The sequence below is a fragment of the Phaenicophaeus curvirostris genome, chromosome 2, assembly GCF_032191515.1.
Source record: "Phaenicophaeus curvirostris isolate KB17595 chromosome 2, BPBGC_Pcur_1.0, whole genome shotgun sequence".
NCBI lineage: Eukaryota > Metazoa > Chordata > Aves > Cuculiformes > Cuculidae > Phaenicophaeus > Phaenicophaeus curvirostris.
The window spans coordinates 76,482,546-76,500,363 of record NC_091393.1 but is presented as its reverse complement, the minus strand read 5'-3'; the positions used below and the strand labels follow the sequence as shown (position 1 = coordinate 76,500,363).

The 17,818-nt window shown below is 36.2% G+C and overlaps 1 protein-coding gene across 1 annotated transcript in view; it reads right to left on the bottom strand.

Annotated features, from left to right (window-relative positions):
- ZFAND3 (zinc finger AN1-type containing 3) overlaps window positions 1–17,818 on the bottom strand; it is a 149,018-nt gene that overhangs the window by 102,981 nt on the left and 28,219 nt on the right. The window contains exons 2-3 of the mRNA XM_069852589.1: window positions 12,535–12,575; window positions 10,513–10,539 (exon numbers count right to left, since the gene is read on the bottom strand). Of these exons, the coding sequence (XP_069708690.1) occupies window positions 10,513–10,539; window positions 12,535–12,575 (68 nt within the window). The remainder of the gene's footprint in view (window positions 1–10,512; window positions 10,540–12,534; window positions 12,576–17,818) is intronic.

The window sequence follows — 17,818 nt, the reverse complement described above, 5'->3', positions numbered from 1 at the left end:
GAGCTCAAGTGGGAACAAATACATGAAATCTGACCTTTACATCAAAAAAGCTCTTTTGGTTACCACTGAGAAAAATAGGTTCTGTTACAAAAGCTTCCAGTAGTCTGCATTTCTAAACCTGTTTGATGAATATTCCTGTGCATTTTCCCCCAACTGAGGCACACTAAGATGTTTTCAAAGAAAGAAAAAAGAAACAGAAAAAAAAGGAAAGAAAAAAGATGGATTGACATGCACTGCAGACCTACTGCTGTATCAGTTTGGACAACAGTACCAGCCACCATAATTTTGGATTCAGAGACATTTTTTTTTTTTTTTTCAGTTCAGTGGTTCCAAGAGCTCAACTGAAAAAAAAAAAGTTATTCATATTGGAACCCACCTAGTTACCTCTGACTAGCAGCAGTCATGCATCAGCTATGATTTTCACGTGCTGATTATCCAAACATGTGACTGCTATGTCTATCTTAAATTAAACCCTTACAGTTTTAAAGTTTCCAGTTATACAATGATTTTAACTCTTCTAAAATAATTACTACAGACATTGCCAGAAATGGTACAGAATAAAGCCTAACAGTTGATGTATTTCTAAACACTAACTTACCTTTGTCAGCTGGGTAGATGCTGACATCCATTACAGGCTTCTGTATTTCTAGGATTATTTATTTATCACAGTTTTCTCTAGATACTAGAGAGTTTCATTAAAAAAAAAGAACCAGTTTTGTCAAGATCTAGCTTTTGAATTGCTGCTCAAAGCTCTTCAGCAGACATCAGTTACACTAAGCTCTTGAAGTGATGCATGGACTTTGCTGAGGCACAGAAAATATCACGCTGAAACAATGCACTCACCTGCACTGGGATTAGCTTTGTATTTCTTCACATTTTGTAGGGCCAACAGAAGTGGACAAAAGCTTGTCTATTAAGAGCAGTAACACTGCATTAAACATTGTTAAAATATGATGGTAGATAGCACAATATATTTCATTTTTATCCTAGAAATGAGCCAGGCTCCAGTTTTACCTCTACAGACACCACCTAGTGTTGGAAGGTTTTTTCCTACACTGAAGGGAAAACAGACACAATGCAAAATTCCTCCACCTTTGATTAAGAAAGCAAGGCCTGTAAACTGTACAATTAACCAAAGAAGAAATGTATATTTTATTGCTGATTTAGCTCACTGCAAACAACTTTCACTTCAGATAAAGAGAATTTAACTGGAAGCAAGTGAATACCAAGTCCACTTTGAGCAATCCTAAAGTATTTGAGATGTACAAGTTTACTTCTGGCCATTTTCTAATGCTTACAACCCCTCAAATATACGTTGTCTGTCTGTAACTTGATCTCCATTTATATGAGACCTTTCCCACAGAGCAGGGCAGAAACACTCCAATCCCAAAATATAAAAGCTCCTGCTATCAAACAAAAATGCTACCAATTTTGCTGAACTGCTAATGTATATATGTGTATATAAATACAAAACAAATTTTAGAAAGCTCCAAGGTTTCCTTCTTATACGCTAAGTTCATTAACGTTGTTCAGCATGAAATTTGTGTGTTCACTTATTCAAGTAAAAAACAACTACAGTGTGGGTAACACTGGTAGTTAAAAATATACAAACCAGAGCCTCCCTCCAAATTTATCTTAATGCAAAGGAGAGAGAAAAATCTTGCATTATGCTCTGAAGCCCATTCCTAGAGCTATTTTACTCTTTTCTTGTTGCAGCAAGAAAAGAGAATTCTCAGAGGGTAGGCTCTATAGGAGACTATCACTGGACTGCTTGTTCAGCTTCACTACTTCTGACTACAATGGAGACAGACTATTTAGATCCAATTTGTGACCTGAATACAGCCCAACAGCTCAGAATCAACACTCCTAATTCATGGTTTCAAAATTCTTTGGCCCATAATAGTCAAGAGTTCCATATAACTGAATTTATTTATACCAGAAGGATGGGGCAGTGTTACAAGATTGCAAAATCCTACACTAAGCTTGAAAGATCAAGCAGCCTGAAATCATAAAGTGTCTGAATTAATCATTTCTGGACACTTGTAACCTGACCTCCTTAATTTTAAATTATTTTCATAATGCATGCAAACAATCACAGATCTTCTCTTTTAGAGGACCCTTAACTTGCTTACTGGATATAATGAAAGATCAAAATATGCAATCAGAATTTTATGGAAAGCAAAGCTCTGTTCTGCTAGACTAGACTCTTGAAATTGTTTTAGCTCTCAGGAAAATTCTGAGGAGAAATCAGGGAGAACTAAATTCTACCTACTGTCTCTGCCACAGAATTCCTGTGAGACTTTTTAAAGTTCCTCCTACTTATATTTATTTTCAGAATGTTAAAATAGATGTTCTTGGGTTCCCAGTAGCAGAAGCATTCAATACCCTTGCAGTTCCATAAAGGAAGAGATAGCTCTACTTCCAACATTTAAAGCATCATAAAATTACATGCTTTCGGAGAAGGAGATTAAGAAAAGATTACTGTCCCAGGCTTCTCAAGGTTGATATCCAATATCTGTGTATGTTTGACATTAGTGCTTTAGATTCTTATCTATGTATAGTGAACAAGAATATCGCCACCTCACCTCACAGAAATGTCAAGATGGTAAATTACTTATTTTCTTGAAGCACTAGGGGGCTAATTAGTTCGCTAAAGAAATTCTATAAAGGAAATAATTATTCTTTATTCAGGTCAATGTGCAAATGCTGTAGTAAGAAGATACTGAGCATGACAGAATGCCTTATATTGCTTCCCATTCAGTACAATGAAGGAGAGTACAATTCTGTGGAATTATCCCTACGGTGCTGCAGTTAAAAATGTGTACCTTATTTATTACTTAATAGTAAGGGTGGTTTTTCACTAGCAATACTAGCACACACGATGCATGCAGAACCCCCAATGCCTTGACATCAGGACAAGTTATCTGTTTAAAAGGGAAATTTCCAGCAAACTTATATCTTACCTAGATGATACCTAATAATCTCTGATTTAAACCAGGAGATTAGGCCAGTAATCCTATGCTTTCTTGTATTCTTTGATCCTTTTAGCATAATTAAAAGACAGTTATAGAGCATATATGTAAATTGGATTAATTATTATGGCACCATAATCCGTCTTGTCATTTCCTAAATCTTCAGTGCCAGATTTGGTCTATGCTTTTCTGCAAAGGAAAGGAACAAAATCTTGCAAGTTCAATTACTACCAATGAAATTATTTTGGATATCTTTTCAAGAAAGGCATTTTCTATAGACCTGCAGGCTTGGAGATCTCCAGCAGAATATTTCCACTCCCTGCACTACCACCCCATTAAGGTCTACTCACAAATAAAGATTAAAGCCAGATTCCTGCTGGAAACTATTTTAACCTACTATTATTCTCCCTGACTGAAAATTAAACTATATTTTGATGGGATCACAAGAAAAGGGGAATTTTTTTCTTCCCCAAAGTTTGCAAATTAATCCAATGGTTTAAATGTTAACTTTTAAAAATTCTCTTTCATTCAACAAAAAATACTCGTTTCTGTATTTCTGAAGAAGAGAGTCATTATGCTCTTCACTTTCCACCTAATTAATACAACATGTATGCTCATTCACAGACTACGTTGGTTTTTGGTTTTGTTTTTTAAATATCACAAAAAAAAGAGACAAAGTTATAGTTGTATTGACTAAAACCAGTTTGCTCTATGGCGACTAACTTTGTGAGAACATACAAAATTTGTAACAGATACCTGGAGACTGATATGAACAAAGAACTCAATGATCTAGTGGGTCCTTTCCAACCTAGTGATTCTATGATTCTATGCATGTTTGCAGGGTTCACAAGAAACAGCATTAAAAGGTTTAAAAGAAATACCATATATTAATTGCAACAGCACAATGTGATTTCACTGAAATTAAGAACAAACTGAACTAAAGATAAAGTGTCAAGAAGATGAAGAACAAATTGCAGTTGTAATGCAGCCATATACAGGAAAGAAGAGAACTGAAATTCTAGAACTTTGCCTAAGACAAAACAAAGAGGCAAAACGTCCTCTGCAGCATCCATTTCTCAAGGGTACAAAAGGCACATCCAAAACCAGCTTGTCATCATAGTGAGGGCTCAATAGCCAGAACTCATTTTCTGTGCTGCTTACTGGTAATGTTTGCCTCACTACTTGGACACGCACCTCTGGGCTTCTGAGTACACGGGTGCAAAAGCATAACTAGACAAAATCAACTTAATCGCAGATTTGGTGAAAGAAAATTGCCTTCCTCCTCCTTAAGATCTGACACTAATTTGTTACATTTACTTTCTGCACTATCACTACCACTGTGCTAGAGCTGGGAGTAGGTGAATTTGTATTACATACAACCAAAGGACCAAGCTCCTATATCCCAAAGTCTGGGCAAATTTACTCAGCCTGAGGGCCTTGACTGACTTTGAAGACAGCCAATTTGCATTTTAATCTAATAAGTGCTAATAGCACACTTACTTCAAGCTGGTTTGGAAAAGGAAGACAGGTATTTTTCCTCAAAATGACCTTTTGTTTCCCAAGACAGGGCTCTAGATTTATCTCAGCTCCTTAGATAACTACTGCTACTGTGCTGAACATAATATGTATTTTATCTTCGTAAACATTACAGTGAAGCAGGGAAATATTATAATTTCTTCATAACTAACGAGGAACAGAAGTGGAAAGACAAAAAAACCCCCATTACTTATCTAGTATCACAAAGAAATGCTCATTGACTGTGAAAAGGAAATCAGGTCTCAAGTTCCTAGCTAGTTGTCTAGCTGCTAGATTACATTCCTTTCATATAAAATGGATAGACAATTGAAAAGTCAGTTACATTTTGTTCTGTTATCCAGATCACATTTGTCCTGTGCTTACCTAACAGCCTAAGTCACCTTAGGGAACAGCTATAGATCCCTTATATCTAGCTGCTGAGATAAAAGGTTTTCAAAGGAAGGTTTTTCTTGGTTTTGCCTTGCTTGCGTTGAAATGTTGTCTGAGTCAACTGCCATGACTGCTCACCTAAATTCTTTCACAGAGCCTTTAGCTGAAGGTTGCTGGCGGACAGTAACTTCTTCCCTGTGAAGATCAATGAGCATGTAGAATGTGCAAGTTAGACGGAAGAGAAAGGAAGGGAAATGTTGGGACTGGAACGCAAGAAAGAAATGCTAAGTAGAGTTAACTTCTAAAATTGTTGTTGTGCTTGGATTTACCAGGAAGTTTAGCTACTGTGAAGACCAGTAGAGCGCTAGGTAATTTCTGCAACAATTATAAATACTGATGGTCACAGAATTAGCCTTTCCCAGTGACCTTGAAATGGTAGAATAAAAAGGAGCCTTTCCTCATGGTCACCTAGCATATAAACTTAGTATTCTTACTTACTAAGAGTTGCTTTTGGATTCCTTCCCTTGTAAAACATGTTTTGAAACTAGCTCTTTTACCACCTCAGTGTCTTGGGAAGCAGTACAAGGGAAAAGAGAAAGGTTAGTCACTAGTCCTGTGCAATTTTCATGTGGCATTAACAACTAGAATTCTAGAAAACACACAGCCAAGTTGACGGCTATCCTTGTGCATTGCTAAGTACTTTGCATGCAGTACTACATAACAGGTCTTGATGACAACTAAATTTTATTTGCAAGATGAAATGTGAATCTGCATCATACTTCTCAAAGGAATGAGCTGAATGTTGCTAAAATGTGCTCGCTGTTAGTGACCTCTCTTCTCAGAGGGAAAGAGTTAAATATCCTCTGTTATTCCCTGAAGGCTGCTGGACCCATGCATAGGTGCCATGTTTTATTTAAAACATGCTCTCTCTCAGTAACCACTTGTTCTAATTGGCAAGGCAAGGCTGGGTCCCCAAAGCACATAGCTCGTTACATTCAGTTTGGATTACAAAAACACGATGAAACAAACTGCATCGAAATGTACAAATTAACAGCTCAGGAGTGCACAACACGGACATGGAATTAGATTGTAATATGGAACAAACTCCACAGGGAGGCTCAGGAACAAATCACTGGTGTCTCTATGAGCTATAGAAGGTTTCCAAATGAGCAAATACACAAAACAGAGCACAGACTTTTCTATAACTCAAGCAAATTGCTAAATGGAAAAAAAGAAAAACATTCCCTCTCCTATCTTCTGCATGCATTTATAGGAGAACAGAGTTACAATGAAGTTTAATAAATTAAACCTGTGGGTTGCACGTTCTAAATAGGTAACCCTACTTTCATGCTGGCAATATGCAAACATCATGGCAATTAAGTCATACTTCTAAACATTTTTTTTACATCATCAGAGAACCTATACACATGAGACTAAATTACAGCTGGTGTTTCAACGAGTCATTTGGAAAGGTTACAAGTTAGAAAGGTGAATGAGATATTAACAAAATAGAAAGAAACTGGCTTTACTAGAAAGAAGAAAACATACTAGAAAACAGAGCTATAAAAAACTAGAAATAACGCAAGTCTGGGAACAAAAAGAGCTGAGCTCTTTGCTTGTAGAACAATTTGTACAATGGGTTCGGTAATCCCCTGGGACAAGAAAAAGAAATACATGGAAAAATATGTGATGTCCTGTCAAAACAGTTAAAAATTAAATTAAGACTATTTGGCAGTCTTTTCAGGTAGCCAGTACTGAGAAGAAGTCACATTTTTATTTTGAGTGTAATTTATATTTTTAACAAATGAATTTAGCAACATGCAATCCAATGAAAGAGCCACTAATGTTCTACAGCATAGTTTGCTGATAGGACTGATTGACTGTAAAATGTTTAAGTTCTTAATCAAGAAGGCATTTAATTTTCCTAGACTGTGTGGGTGAAAAGATACCTTCAAGTGTGACTGGAAAAAGCCCTACTAATTTGAACACAGTAATAGTCAAGTAGAAAAGAAGAAAAGAAAAAACCTGTCCTACCTCAATACACAACATTTGATTGTCAACTACGAAAGAAATTCTCTTTCTTCCAGTAATGATTATACATAAATACAAGTACTTCACAGGCCTGTCCTCCATCAGTGCCTGCCCCTTCCCACTATAGGGAAGTAAAAAAAAGAAAAAAAAAATCTTCGGGGTCAGAAGTGAAAATCAAGCCTATTAATAAGTGAAGACCCACCAAAGTAATTTATCCTTTTGGTTTGGTTTGGTTTTTTAGATTCTTTTCATGGTCTTCTGAAGCTTAGCATGTCTCAGCTGTTCAAGTTTACTAATTATGCTAAGATAGTTATTACCTTCCAGCCTTCCCCTTTTAAAAATTGTTTGTGCATAGAGTAAAAGAAATTAAATATATGCTAAACTGTATCTATGTTTACATCTGGAATGCTATCGTTACCTATTAGTAGGTGCTCTAGAAATCAGAAATATCTTTGTTGCCACTGTAACAAGCTATACAATTTTCCAAAGAATTATTTAGCTTCCAGACTGTGTAATAAAAGTTAAAGATGAAACTTGACTACTCTCAAGTGGCAGCCAGCAAGCACTACTTTTTGTAGTGAGCAGCGCATGTACTTCAAAATACAAAGACATGAACACAGCAACAAACTGAGGCACCAGTTTCCACTAGGAGCCAACAAAGGGAATACTACACCGAAAAAGAAACATTTTGTGTACAGAAAAAAGAAAACTAGTACTCAGTGCTGCTTTCAAACTTCTGAAAATGCTTGCTGCTTTTCCAGCAAAGTAGTATAACATGTGGATTCACATCAGAAATTACAAGGATATGGAAAACGCAAACATAACAAGTTTTTAATTGTTCACTTAGGAATTAAAACTTTATGAACAAAGTTAAGGGCTGAATAAAGCTTAATTTATAATTTATCATACAGTAGGACACAGCAAACACAAAATTTGAACTAGCAAAATGCAAGATGCACCTACTGAAAAGATTTCCAGTAAGCAAGCGGAAACCTTGACTGAGGATCAAGTTAGCAGTTGATTAACAGCAAAATCTATTTAGGCAGCAACACTGCCTGACTTTTGCCAGCTCATGCTTGCAGTAGGTGTTACTACTTGCCAGACAAGACAGCCTTCTAAATAGCTCCCAAGATGTCCAAAGATTGAGAGAAGAGGAAATTGTGTTATTCAAGTGACTCTGAGTCACATAACCCCCCCAATTTTGTAAGCTCTGAAAACTGTGTGAGACTTAGGCATGAAAAAATAAAGGTCTGCTCAACAAAGCATAAGGGTTAAGATGCACAAAACCATGAAATAACTCTACAGTCAGTCATCTGATTTAGTTCAGGAAACAGAAAGAATAGCAAATAATCTGACACTTCTAAAACCAGATGAAATACAGAAGATATTAGTGTCTATTTTTATTCTTTTCCCCTTATCAGATCTCTCAAATTCAGGAGAATAAAAGATACTACTAAAGTTACAAAATTTCATCACTTGGCATAGAGCCAAGCACATGTATTGCCAATACTAACATAGTTCCAGCAATATGGATTTCCTACTGATAGATTGAGATTAAAAACCTATAATTTTTAATCATCAAAATACCACTACATAAAAAAAAGTCTTTGATTTCAAACTAAAAGAAAAACTGAAATAAGATTCAGGGCCCTTAAAACTCAAAAGAATTCTTGTGTTCAAGTATTTTCTCAAATTCAGTGATGCTGATCTACTGCTTCACAGAACATGAACACAAACATTGCACAGCTGAATTAAGAACAGAGATGGACATCTACCTCTAGAAGTTTCAATTACTCTTGAGACAGAAGGGCTATGAAATTGATTCACAAATCCATGAATCTCCTAACCATTAATTCATCTTCCAGTTTTCCGAGTGCATTTCTCCACCAAACCATCCAGTGCTGCACTTGCCTTCACCTTCACATACTACGGAACAAAATGAAATCCATTTCCTGCACCCCTCTTTTGGTGCTGATTGCACTATAACACATATTAAACTTTCTAGACTGATAATCAAATGGATTGAAGGGAGAGGGCACTTTTCTGGGTGATTTAAGTAGAAAGCCTAGTTTTAGAGTTTTCTGTATTTAAATATTTGTTCTTACTCAGTAACGGTTTGTTCTGTGACCGTTCCCTGAGGTTTCAATTAAAACTGAATTCTTGAGGCACCATGTGTTGTTTTTGTGAATGTTTGTAGAACTCCTGCCTGAAAGAGACTATTTTGTAAAAGTGGTTTTTCAAAAGTACTCAAATAATGTCCCTACCTGAAGTTGATATTAAAGCTCACATAAACCTAATGGGAGCAAAGATAGCTTAATAAAGAATACTTTTGAAAAATTTCACTCGTCACTGTCCTCTATTTTAATCATTCAGATTTCACCATTTACCATATCGAAAAAAGAAAGGTTGCAGTATTAGCAAAAGATGTGGTATCACAAGGGGAGGTTCACTGGTTGCAATTTACATTTTTTCACTTACCAGCCTATATTCTGATTAAAAAAACTCCACGCTTTATTGCATTTGTATTCTGGGTTTGCAAGAAGTCTGAAGCAACTTATGCCTTAACCATCTGAAGACAAATTTATTTCAAGCAACTTAATATGTAGGATTACACTTGTACTTCATCTGGAGACTCTGAGGCACTGATAGCACATGGTCAGTGCTGAACTGAAGACAATGTTGTAAAGTACTTCACAGAAGTACAATTAACATGAAATTATTTTAGAGAGGGTCTTGAACATTTCAGAGTCTGCTGTTTCTATGGGGCTTAAATAAAAGAAGTCAGGTATTCCTCCTTGGAACAGACAAATGTGATGAAGAGGAGGTAAAGAGGGCTAAAAAGGATAGCAAACTTCAAGCTTCTCTCTGGTATTTATCAACCTTCATGGAAAAGAATGGCAGATTTGTGGTTGTACAGAAGAGCTTAGTGAACCTTCTAGATCTAAGTCAGCATAGCGGGCAAAAAGTTGCATACACCCATGCAGTATCCAGCTCACTCTTGCCACAGAGAGCTAAACAACCTAATCTATACAATAACCTGTGAAAAGTATTCCAGTGTTTAATAATAATAATAAAAAAAAAATGTACAAAGATAGCCAAACCAAGGAATTCTACTCTCCTTGCTGAATAATCCTGTTGCTTTTGCTGTTTGTTTAATATGGGGACAAACTGCAGTGAAAATTCTGTGAATTTAACTTGACAATAAATGTAGAAATCACAAGTATTTGCTCAAAAAAGATAAACTGACAGCCCCAAACCACTGCTCTTTGCTCCATTTCTGTGCTAATTAACTGTCACAGACATTAAATTGTGACCAGGGATGGGATGGGGAGGGGAGGAAGGGCAGAAGAAAAGAAGAGCTCATGATCATGTGTTTACAAACTAAGACATAATTCAGAAGGTCTGAATTTCCATGTAACAATTCATACTGCAGTGTAAACCCAACAATGCTTTAATCTCTTGCTGATTTGTTGCCCTTCTCCCAATTTATATAGAGAGATAATGCTTACATAAACGCATGGGGCTTTGCTGCTTGCTGTCTCAAATCTTAAACAGAAAGATAGGATCCCCTCTAAAAATCAACCCATTTAATGAAGTTACTAACCTTTCTCGTTGTGTGGATTTCTTTTTTCTAAAAATAAAAGAGAAAGGAAACGACAGTCAAGAGAAATAGTAATTCCCAATTTTCCTTTGCATATAAATCTGCTTCAATACATTTGAATTAATAACTTGCCACATGAAAAGATAAATAAAAGGAACTTTTTCACATTGTATCTTTGGAGTGCCTGGAATGGTGAAAAAGCATCTTTCAGCAGCTTATTTGCCTAAAACTTTACTACCTGTGGTGGGTTAATTTACAGAAACAGCATCATACATCTTTATTTCAATATGGTGGCTGGAAAATCAGTATAAAAAACATGCTAAAATATTACAGTAACATGAAAAAAAGGAAAAATATAAAAAAGATTATTAGCTGGGGCTGATGACATTGAGGGGTTTTATTTACTACTCATATGGACCGCTTATTTCAACGCTACTTGTTGAAAGAATTGTAGTTAAAAATCTAAAAAGGTAGAGTACATTTGTCATTTTCCACAATACCTGCTTTTGTTCCAACTAGTGGTAGCTTTTTAAGTTACTCAAACTCTTCAAGTCTCATTTCATTAAAATAAACAGACTATAAAGAAAATCCTGAGATTTTCAAAAGCTAAGCTTACCCTCCAAATCAAGCAAGTGTTTAGATATCTTTTTTTTTTTTTTTTTACAACAGAAAAATGAATTTCATCACAGGTAATGGCTTTTCACAAGAATCACAGAATAGAAGAATTTTCCTTCTTGTTCAAAACAAAGCAATCAAACAAACAAAAAATAGTAAAACTAAAATAAAAGATGCTTTAATACCTGGCCAGCTGACTGTGAAGTTTTGGATACTCTGTTAAACCCAGAATAAGAGGGATGGGCCATTCTGATATCTCAGAATCAGAAAATCCACATTTCTGAGGTATGCAAACTGAGATTTTTTACAGTACTAACATGAACATAACAGTTTTACTAAGCTTGTTTCTGACTGTGGTCAGCAGGAAAAGAGTATAAGAGGACTCGCGCTTTCTTTAATACATTCTTTCCAGTAATCCATGGCCTTAGAAATCAGCCAGAGAGATATATGCATCATTTTGCTGAACAGCCTTTGACAACCTTTACTGTCCATATGTTTATTTAATGAAGTGATGCTGAACCCAAGATTGGAAATCTACAAGTAAAAAAAAATCTACTTTTTGTAAAAAAAACTCACAAAAAGCTTTAAGGTTTTTTTGGTATATTTTGCCCTAATTTTCAAAGACTCTATCATTTTGCCTAGGAAACCAATGACCTTAAAAAAATTTCTGCAAGCTCAATATTAAAGCAATGTTTCAGGCAAGCCAATGCCTAAAAGTTTTAAAAAAAAAAAATCTCAACTTTTTAACATTTCATCTGTTCCCCTAGGAGGTATTAAAAATCCTGAACTATGACAGCTTTTTAAATACAATTAAAAATAAGTTTACAATACTAAATATCACCAAAAAAAAAATCAGAAGGGCAAAGCCAGAAAATAGTAACGGGAGAAGGTCAATGGCAATTCCTAATATCTTAGACAGTAAAAATGACCTTGCAATAAGAAAATAACATGCAGCAATTACAAGTAGCCTAGTGATGAGCTACTAATGATTTAATGTTCAAAGGCTGCAAGTTTAAAAGAAACGGAGCAAGGGCTTTTCTATACCGACTTTTCATTTTTTATCAATACAGTATTTCAGAGGTTATTGCAAAATAAATCCTACAAAATTTCAAATTACAATTCAAACTTATGCATTTTGAAAGCCACATCATCCTCATAGGAGCTGTGCTGATAGCAGAGCTCTGTAGTTCAAGCGTGTTCCAGGATTCGATAAACTTCAAGAACAAGGTTTGATTGGTACATTTGCGCAAGTGGTTCTTGATTAGCAAATAAATGAAGCACCAAAGTCAGGAAAATCTGATGACATATACACACTGGAGGAAGAAAAACCCATGCACAAATCCTGAAGGAGATGCCAACAATATGTTTTCGATAATCTAACAAAAACACAAAGCCTTTTACTGCACTTACCAGCAAAGCATTTGGAACAGAGATTCATAGTCTTGCTGGACCTGGGGCAAAAATAAAAAAAATAGAGCTAAAAATTTCATTATAATTCTAATCAATACAGGGAAGTTTTTGGGGAAATGAAGCAAAGGTACAAAGAGGGTAAGAACTTAAATGGCTAGGAATCAAAGATAAGTGGCTAGAAGTGGCTGAACTAGGAACAGGGACGGGGGAAGAGACTTCATATGGCAATCTCTTTCCAATTTAAAGAGCTTCCAAAACATGACTTGCACACATTTACCTCATATTCGAAAATAAACTTACTTTACCATTCAATGTATAAGTTACACACTTATCATTCAGATCTTTCCATTGCAATATGAATAACGATCAACAGGAAGAGCCAACACATTCTACTTGAATATTAGACTCTCCTTGGCAACGGCTTTGCAGTCCTGACAAATCCTGAAAACAGTACAGCAACAGACAGATTAAAGTATTGCACTTATAAGGACACAGATGTGCTCTTGGAAGTCTAGCAGAAATGTCTTTAAGAAGTTATTACCTCAAGCTGTTCATTACCACCTTCAGCTGCATCCAGCAGTAATTTTAAATAACCTGGCTGACTTTGCAGTGACATGGACTAGGATAGTTCATATGATCCATTACTGTGGCTCAACTTTGCGGGCAGTAACCTTCAGCTTAGAGAAAACCAGCTAGAGAATGACAGCAATATCTTACACCTCCCAGATGTCTCCAAAGTGTTTGTGCAATTATGCCACTAGGGTTCACCCTCATAAACAAAGTCAGTAGACCCACCAAAAAAAAAAAAAAAAAAAAAATGCTATAGACCTCTCTAGGGCTACCATGAAACAACCTAAAACATATAAAATATATACAATGGGAGAATAAGTTTCCCCCAGTTTACAAAAAGTTCTCTTCTAACATCACAACATTCTCTACTATAAAGTGAGCTGGAGAACATTCTCAAAAGCTCTCCACTTGTTGAAATGTCTTTAGGTTAAGAGCATCCCAATTTCTGGGCACGCTGCCCTATACCTGATTTGTTCAGCGCTCCTGCATCAGCTCCACCATTACAGATAAGCATTAACACCATCCGGACTGGGTCTGAAAATACATCTGGACAGGCAAGGCTGTACCAGAACTGTCAATGCCCACAAGATTTTTCACGTCCTCAGGGTCGCCTCTACCTTTAGCCAAATGAATTGTATCTTCACCTTCAGAAATATGCACACACAAAACCAACCGAAACTAACAAAACAGTTGTATTCTATTTCCAAACATGGATGTAATTTCAAGATGAGATCTGCATCTTACAATATACAAATTCTAAAAATCAAAACTGCTTATTGTCGCAATACAAATTTTGACATGTTTTTCAAAGCAATTATATCACAAATGAACATACCTATCAGAATTATAGAATTTACCACACCCCCCCCCCGAATTTGCAAATGGATATTTTGAGGTTTTTTCCACTAACAAAGTCTATCCAGGCTTGATCATATCTTAGTACCAGCCAAATTAAAAAATTACAGATGCTTTTCAATTCATGCACATTTGAACACTAGTTTACATCAGGCTCAAGAACTGAAAAAGAACACAATTGCTGATGTTGGACATAAGTGTTTGCCAGCTATAGCAAGAGCCACAGACACCTGAAAGCTAGTTTTAAATGCAAACAGTATACGCACAAGAGAAACACCAATTCCCAGGAAAAGAAAAGAAAAACAGCATTTGTAGCCATACAAATACATCATCAATTTGGCATATATCCAGAGATTTGATATCTACGTTGACAGTCTGCACAGATTATCTACCTTGAAAAGAACTGCAATTAAAAACAGCATGGTGAGTCAACACCTACAGCATTAGTGTGCTGCAGTTCAGTACTCACTGCTTATGGGTTAGACCTCCTGGAGCAGCTCAATATGCCAGGCAGGAGCTTCTCTGCAAAGCCATTAAACCCCAGGGGCAGCAAAGAAAAAGAAAGGCAGAGTTCAGATGGTTCATATTGATGACATTGGAATGGGCAATGACAAATGTTTTCAGTGGCATTATCAACCATCTCAGCTGTTAAACATCAGTCTGAAGCTTCATACAATATTTACTTATCAGCACACCAACAAGGGAAAATGCACGCACACAATATACAGCTGGGGGGGAAGAACGGGAAAAAGGCTGCCATTTACTCATAACACAAACCCCCCTAGATTTTCTGAAAGGACACTGCTATTGGGCAAGTAACATCGTGAGTTTGATAACTTCAGTTCACTGTTCCAGTTTCAAGGATCACTTTCTCTGCAATCCTTTTATATGCTTTTTTAAAGGTATCCACGTCAGTCTGAGGCTGCTCTGTAAGATAAGGATCTAAACTTAGCAAGGAATTTTCTGTTTCAGCTTCTTTTACACAGACACTTATGTCACTGCAGATCCGTCAACATTATTAAACTGGAACTAAGAAAATGGCATTTTTTTATTAGAGACAGAGTTGACAGTGCTGATCGACAATCAGCCTCCTTTTGAAAGTGCGATATTTAATAAGAGCAAGTGCTTTACAAAAAAAATGTATTAAGCAGTTTACACACATCAAACTTACTAGGTATTATCTGAGAGTCATGTCAATGTCTGCCAAGAAAAACGTATGTTTGACATTTCTGTTATGCTGCAAATCCCTCCCCTCATGGCTAGGATTTCCTCTTTACAGCAGGCAAGGGTTCCCTCACCAGACTCAAAATTAGGCAAACCTCCATATTGCTCCTTTCTGTGTGAAGTAAATCTTGTTAACCACATTGCTGGAGTATATTAAATACATCCCAGTGACACCACCATTCACCAGAAACTCATACAGCCAGCTAGAAACAACAAAATACAGAATTTCTTTGCTCCTAATATCCTTTCCAAATACATCATACAGCTGTAATATCTGTTATTTCTTGAGGCAGTTTTATTTGAAACACTCAAAGCTCTAAATCATCAGACACTCCTGGTCACAGCCTCCTTCCCTTCCACTTCATAGAAAAGAGATGGTCAGAGCAGCCAACTTGACTTAGAGAAGGGGTCTTTTAGGGAAAGTAGTACATTTCAGATTTCTAGGAGCATACAGTAAAATCATAAGGGCAAAGGTAAATCAGGCACAACGAAACTAAAGTTCAAAGTCAGTCCTAGCAACAAGAACTGTGTGGTTTAGACCGCAAATCTTGAGGCTGACATCCAACATTTCTACATCTTTGGGTTGCAGTTAGGTCAGGGACATTCAACATGCTTGTGAAACAGTTTTCAAATCACCACGGTTTTTAACCAGTATATATTGAGGCAATGCCCAGATCTCCCTCATAGAAGTCAGCTTCATGCTTAACAGAGCCTAATCCTGAATTGCTACAATGAACATGTTAACATACAATACCCCTAAAAAGCCAGTTTTATACTAGTAATTTACAATCTCCACTTGTACAAAATTTAAGCTAGTACTCAGAAAGACATTCATATTTACGGATAAATCAAGTCAAATAGAACAGCATTATCTCCAAGGAAGAATATAAAAGTTAAACCCTACTTGAAGGTATTTCCATCTGTCAAAAAGAAACCACTTAACCGAAGGGTGACATAGAATTCTTATGCAGATCAGAAACCACAAGGTGAAGCAAACTTGGAAGGTCAAGTGGCAGTGCAAGTTAAAGGCAGATGATACCTTAAGCCAGCTGGAAAACCCCAGAGGCTACAGAATGATTGCATGCAACAACACCCCAAGACTTGGCCTCAAACAAGGGTAGGTATTAAAAGCGCTTCCACTGTCAAAATAAAAAGGCTCCCTTAACAACACAGCTATGAAAGAAGTAACAATGACACAGGGACCATTGCAAGGTACCATTCAAATCAATGTGCATTCCACTCTGTGGTCAACGGAAGTTTGTTTTTCTTTTCCCCCCACTCCCAGTAAATGACTTTATCAATAAGAAACCACATCTAGAGAATGAAGTTAATCATCTAGCCATAAATCTCAAAGACAAGACTGTTAGATGTACAATAGTTGATCAGAATAGTCAGAATCTAAGAAAGACAAATCTCAATCTGAAGGTTCAAGAACAAGTAACACGGAAGTTTTGTGCAAAGAGAGTTAAAAAGAAATATACAGAAGTTTGCTTGATCTCAGCCTCCTCCTCGAAAATAATTTTCTGCCAAGAAGTTTATATAGGCATTCCTAATGAACACTCAAGGTTTTGCAACAAAAGCATGTTTTCCAGCAGATTGTCAGGCACTTCCCAGGTTCCCTATTCCCATCTTTAAAAAAAAATTTAAAAAAAAAAAGAAAAACAAAACACAAACCAAACCAGGAACACTAACAACTACTATTAGCTTACATCCGCAAAAGTGCCAAAGGGCAATACAAAATGCTCAATTTTGTCTATATTAGGTCTCCTATACTTTCTAAGGTAATACTGAACTAGCATTATTAATGCAAATACTCACCAATAACAAGAATCATGCAGCTGCGCTACAGTAAAAATAATTAATGATTCTAGCATAGGTGTATATTCTCAGTGCTTGAAAACTAAGACAGAATAATCGTCATTCTTGAAAATAAATTTTGTTCATTTGTCTTTGTAAGACAGAAGAAAAGGGCATTTGGAGAAAAAAATGCTTTTGTATAACATGCAGGCATTAGATATTTTATTTTAAAGATATCTAAGCCACAGATGCTAATTACAAAATTACAATTTACAGTTGCAAAATCCCACATCCTGCATTTTTATTTGGAACAAGGTTTACCAGCAAATCTAGTAATGAGTCTTTATGATCCACAAGTTCCTATGACTTCGTAGTAAGAAAACATATCTGCTTCAGTGGCACTGTAATTGTGTTGGTGATTAAATGCATCGTTAAATGCTTCTTGCCCCTTCCAGTATAGCAATTAGCGCGAGATCGCTGTGTCACTGCAGTACAAATATATTGAAGCCCCTGAACGATACCTGTCCAATATTGTCAGGGGCCACGTGTTTGAAGAAACATTAATATAATACGAATAATGTAATTGATTAGCTGAAACTACAACGAAGCCTCCTCCCTATACATTCAGCACATATTGTTTCACATATTTAGCAACTTAGGACAACTATACACATGTTAAATCAATGCATTTATACTACTGTAGTTAATGGTCTGTCACCATTTCCATTATAAAGCAATTTTCAAAGGTTTATGACTCTGCTGAAGAATTCACTCTAAACTGAATCCTTGCACACAGCAAATACAAAACCACAGCCCATATATGTTTACTTTCATCCAA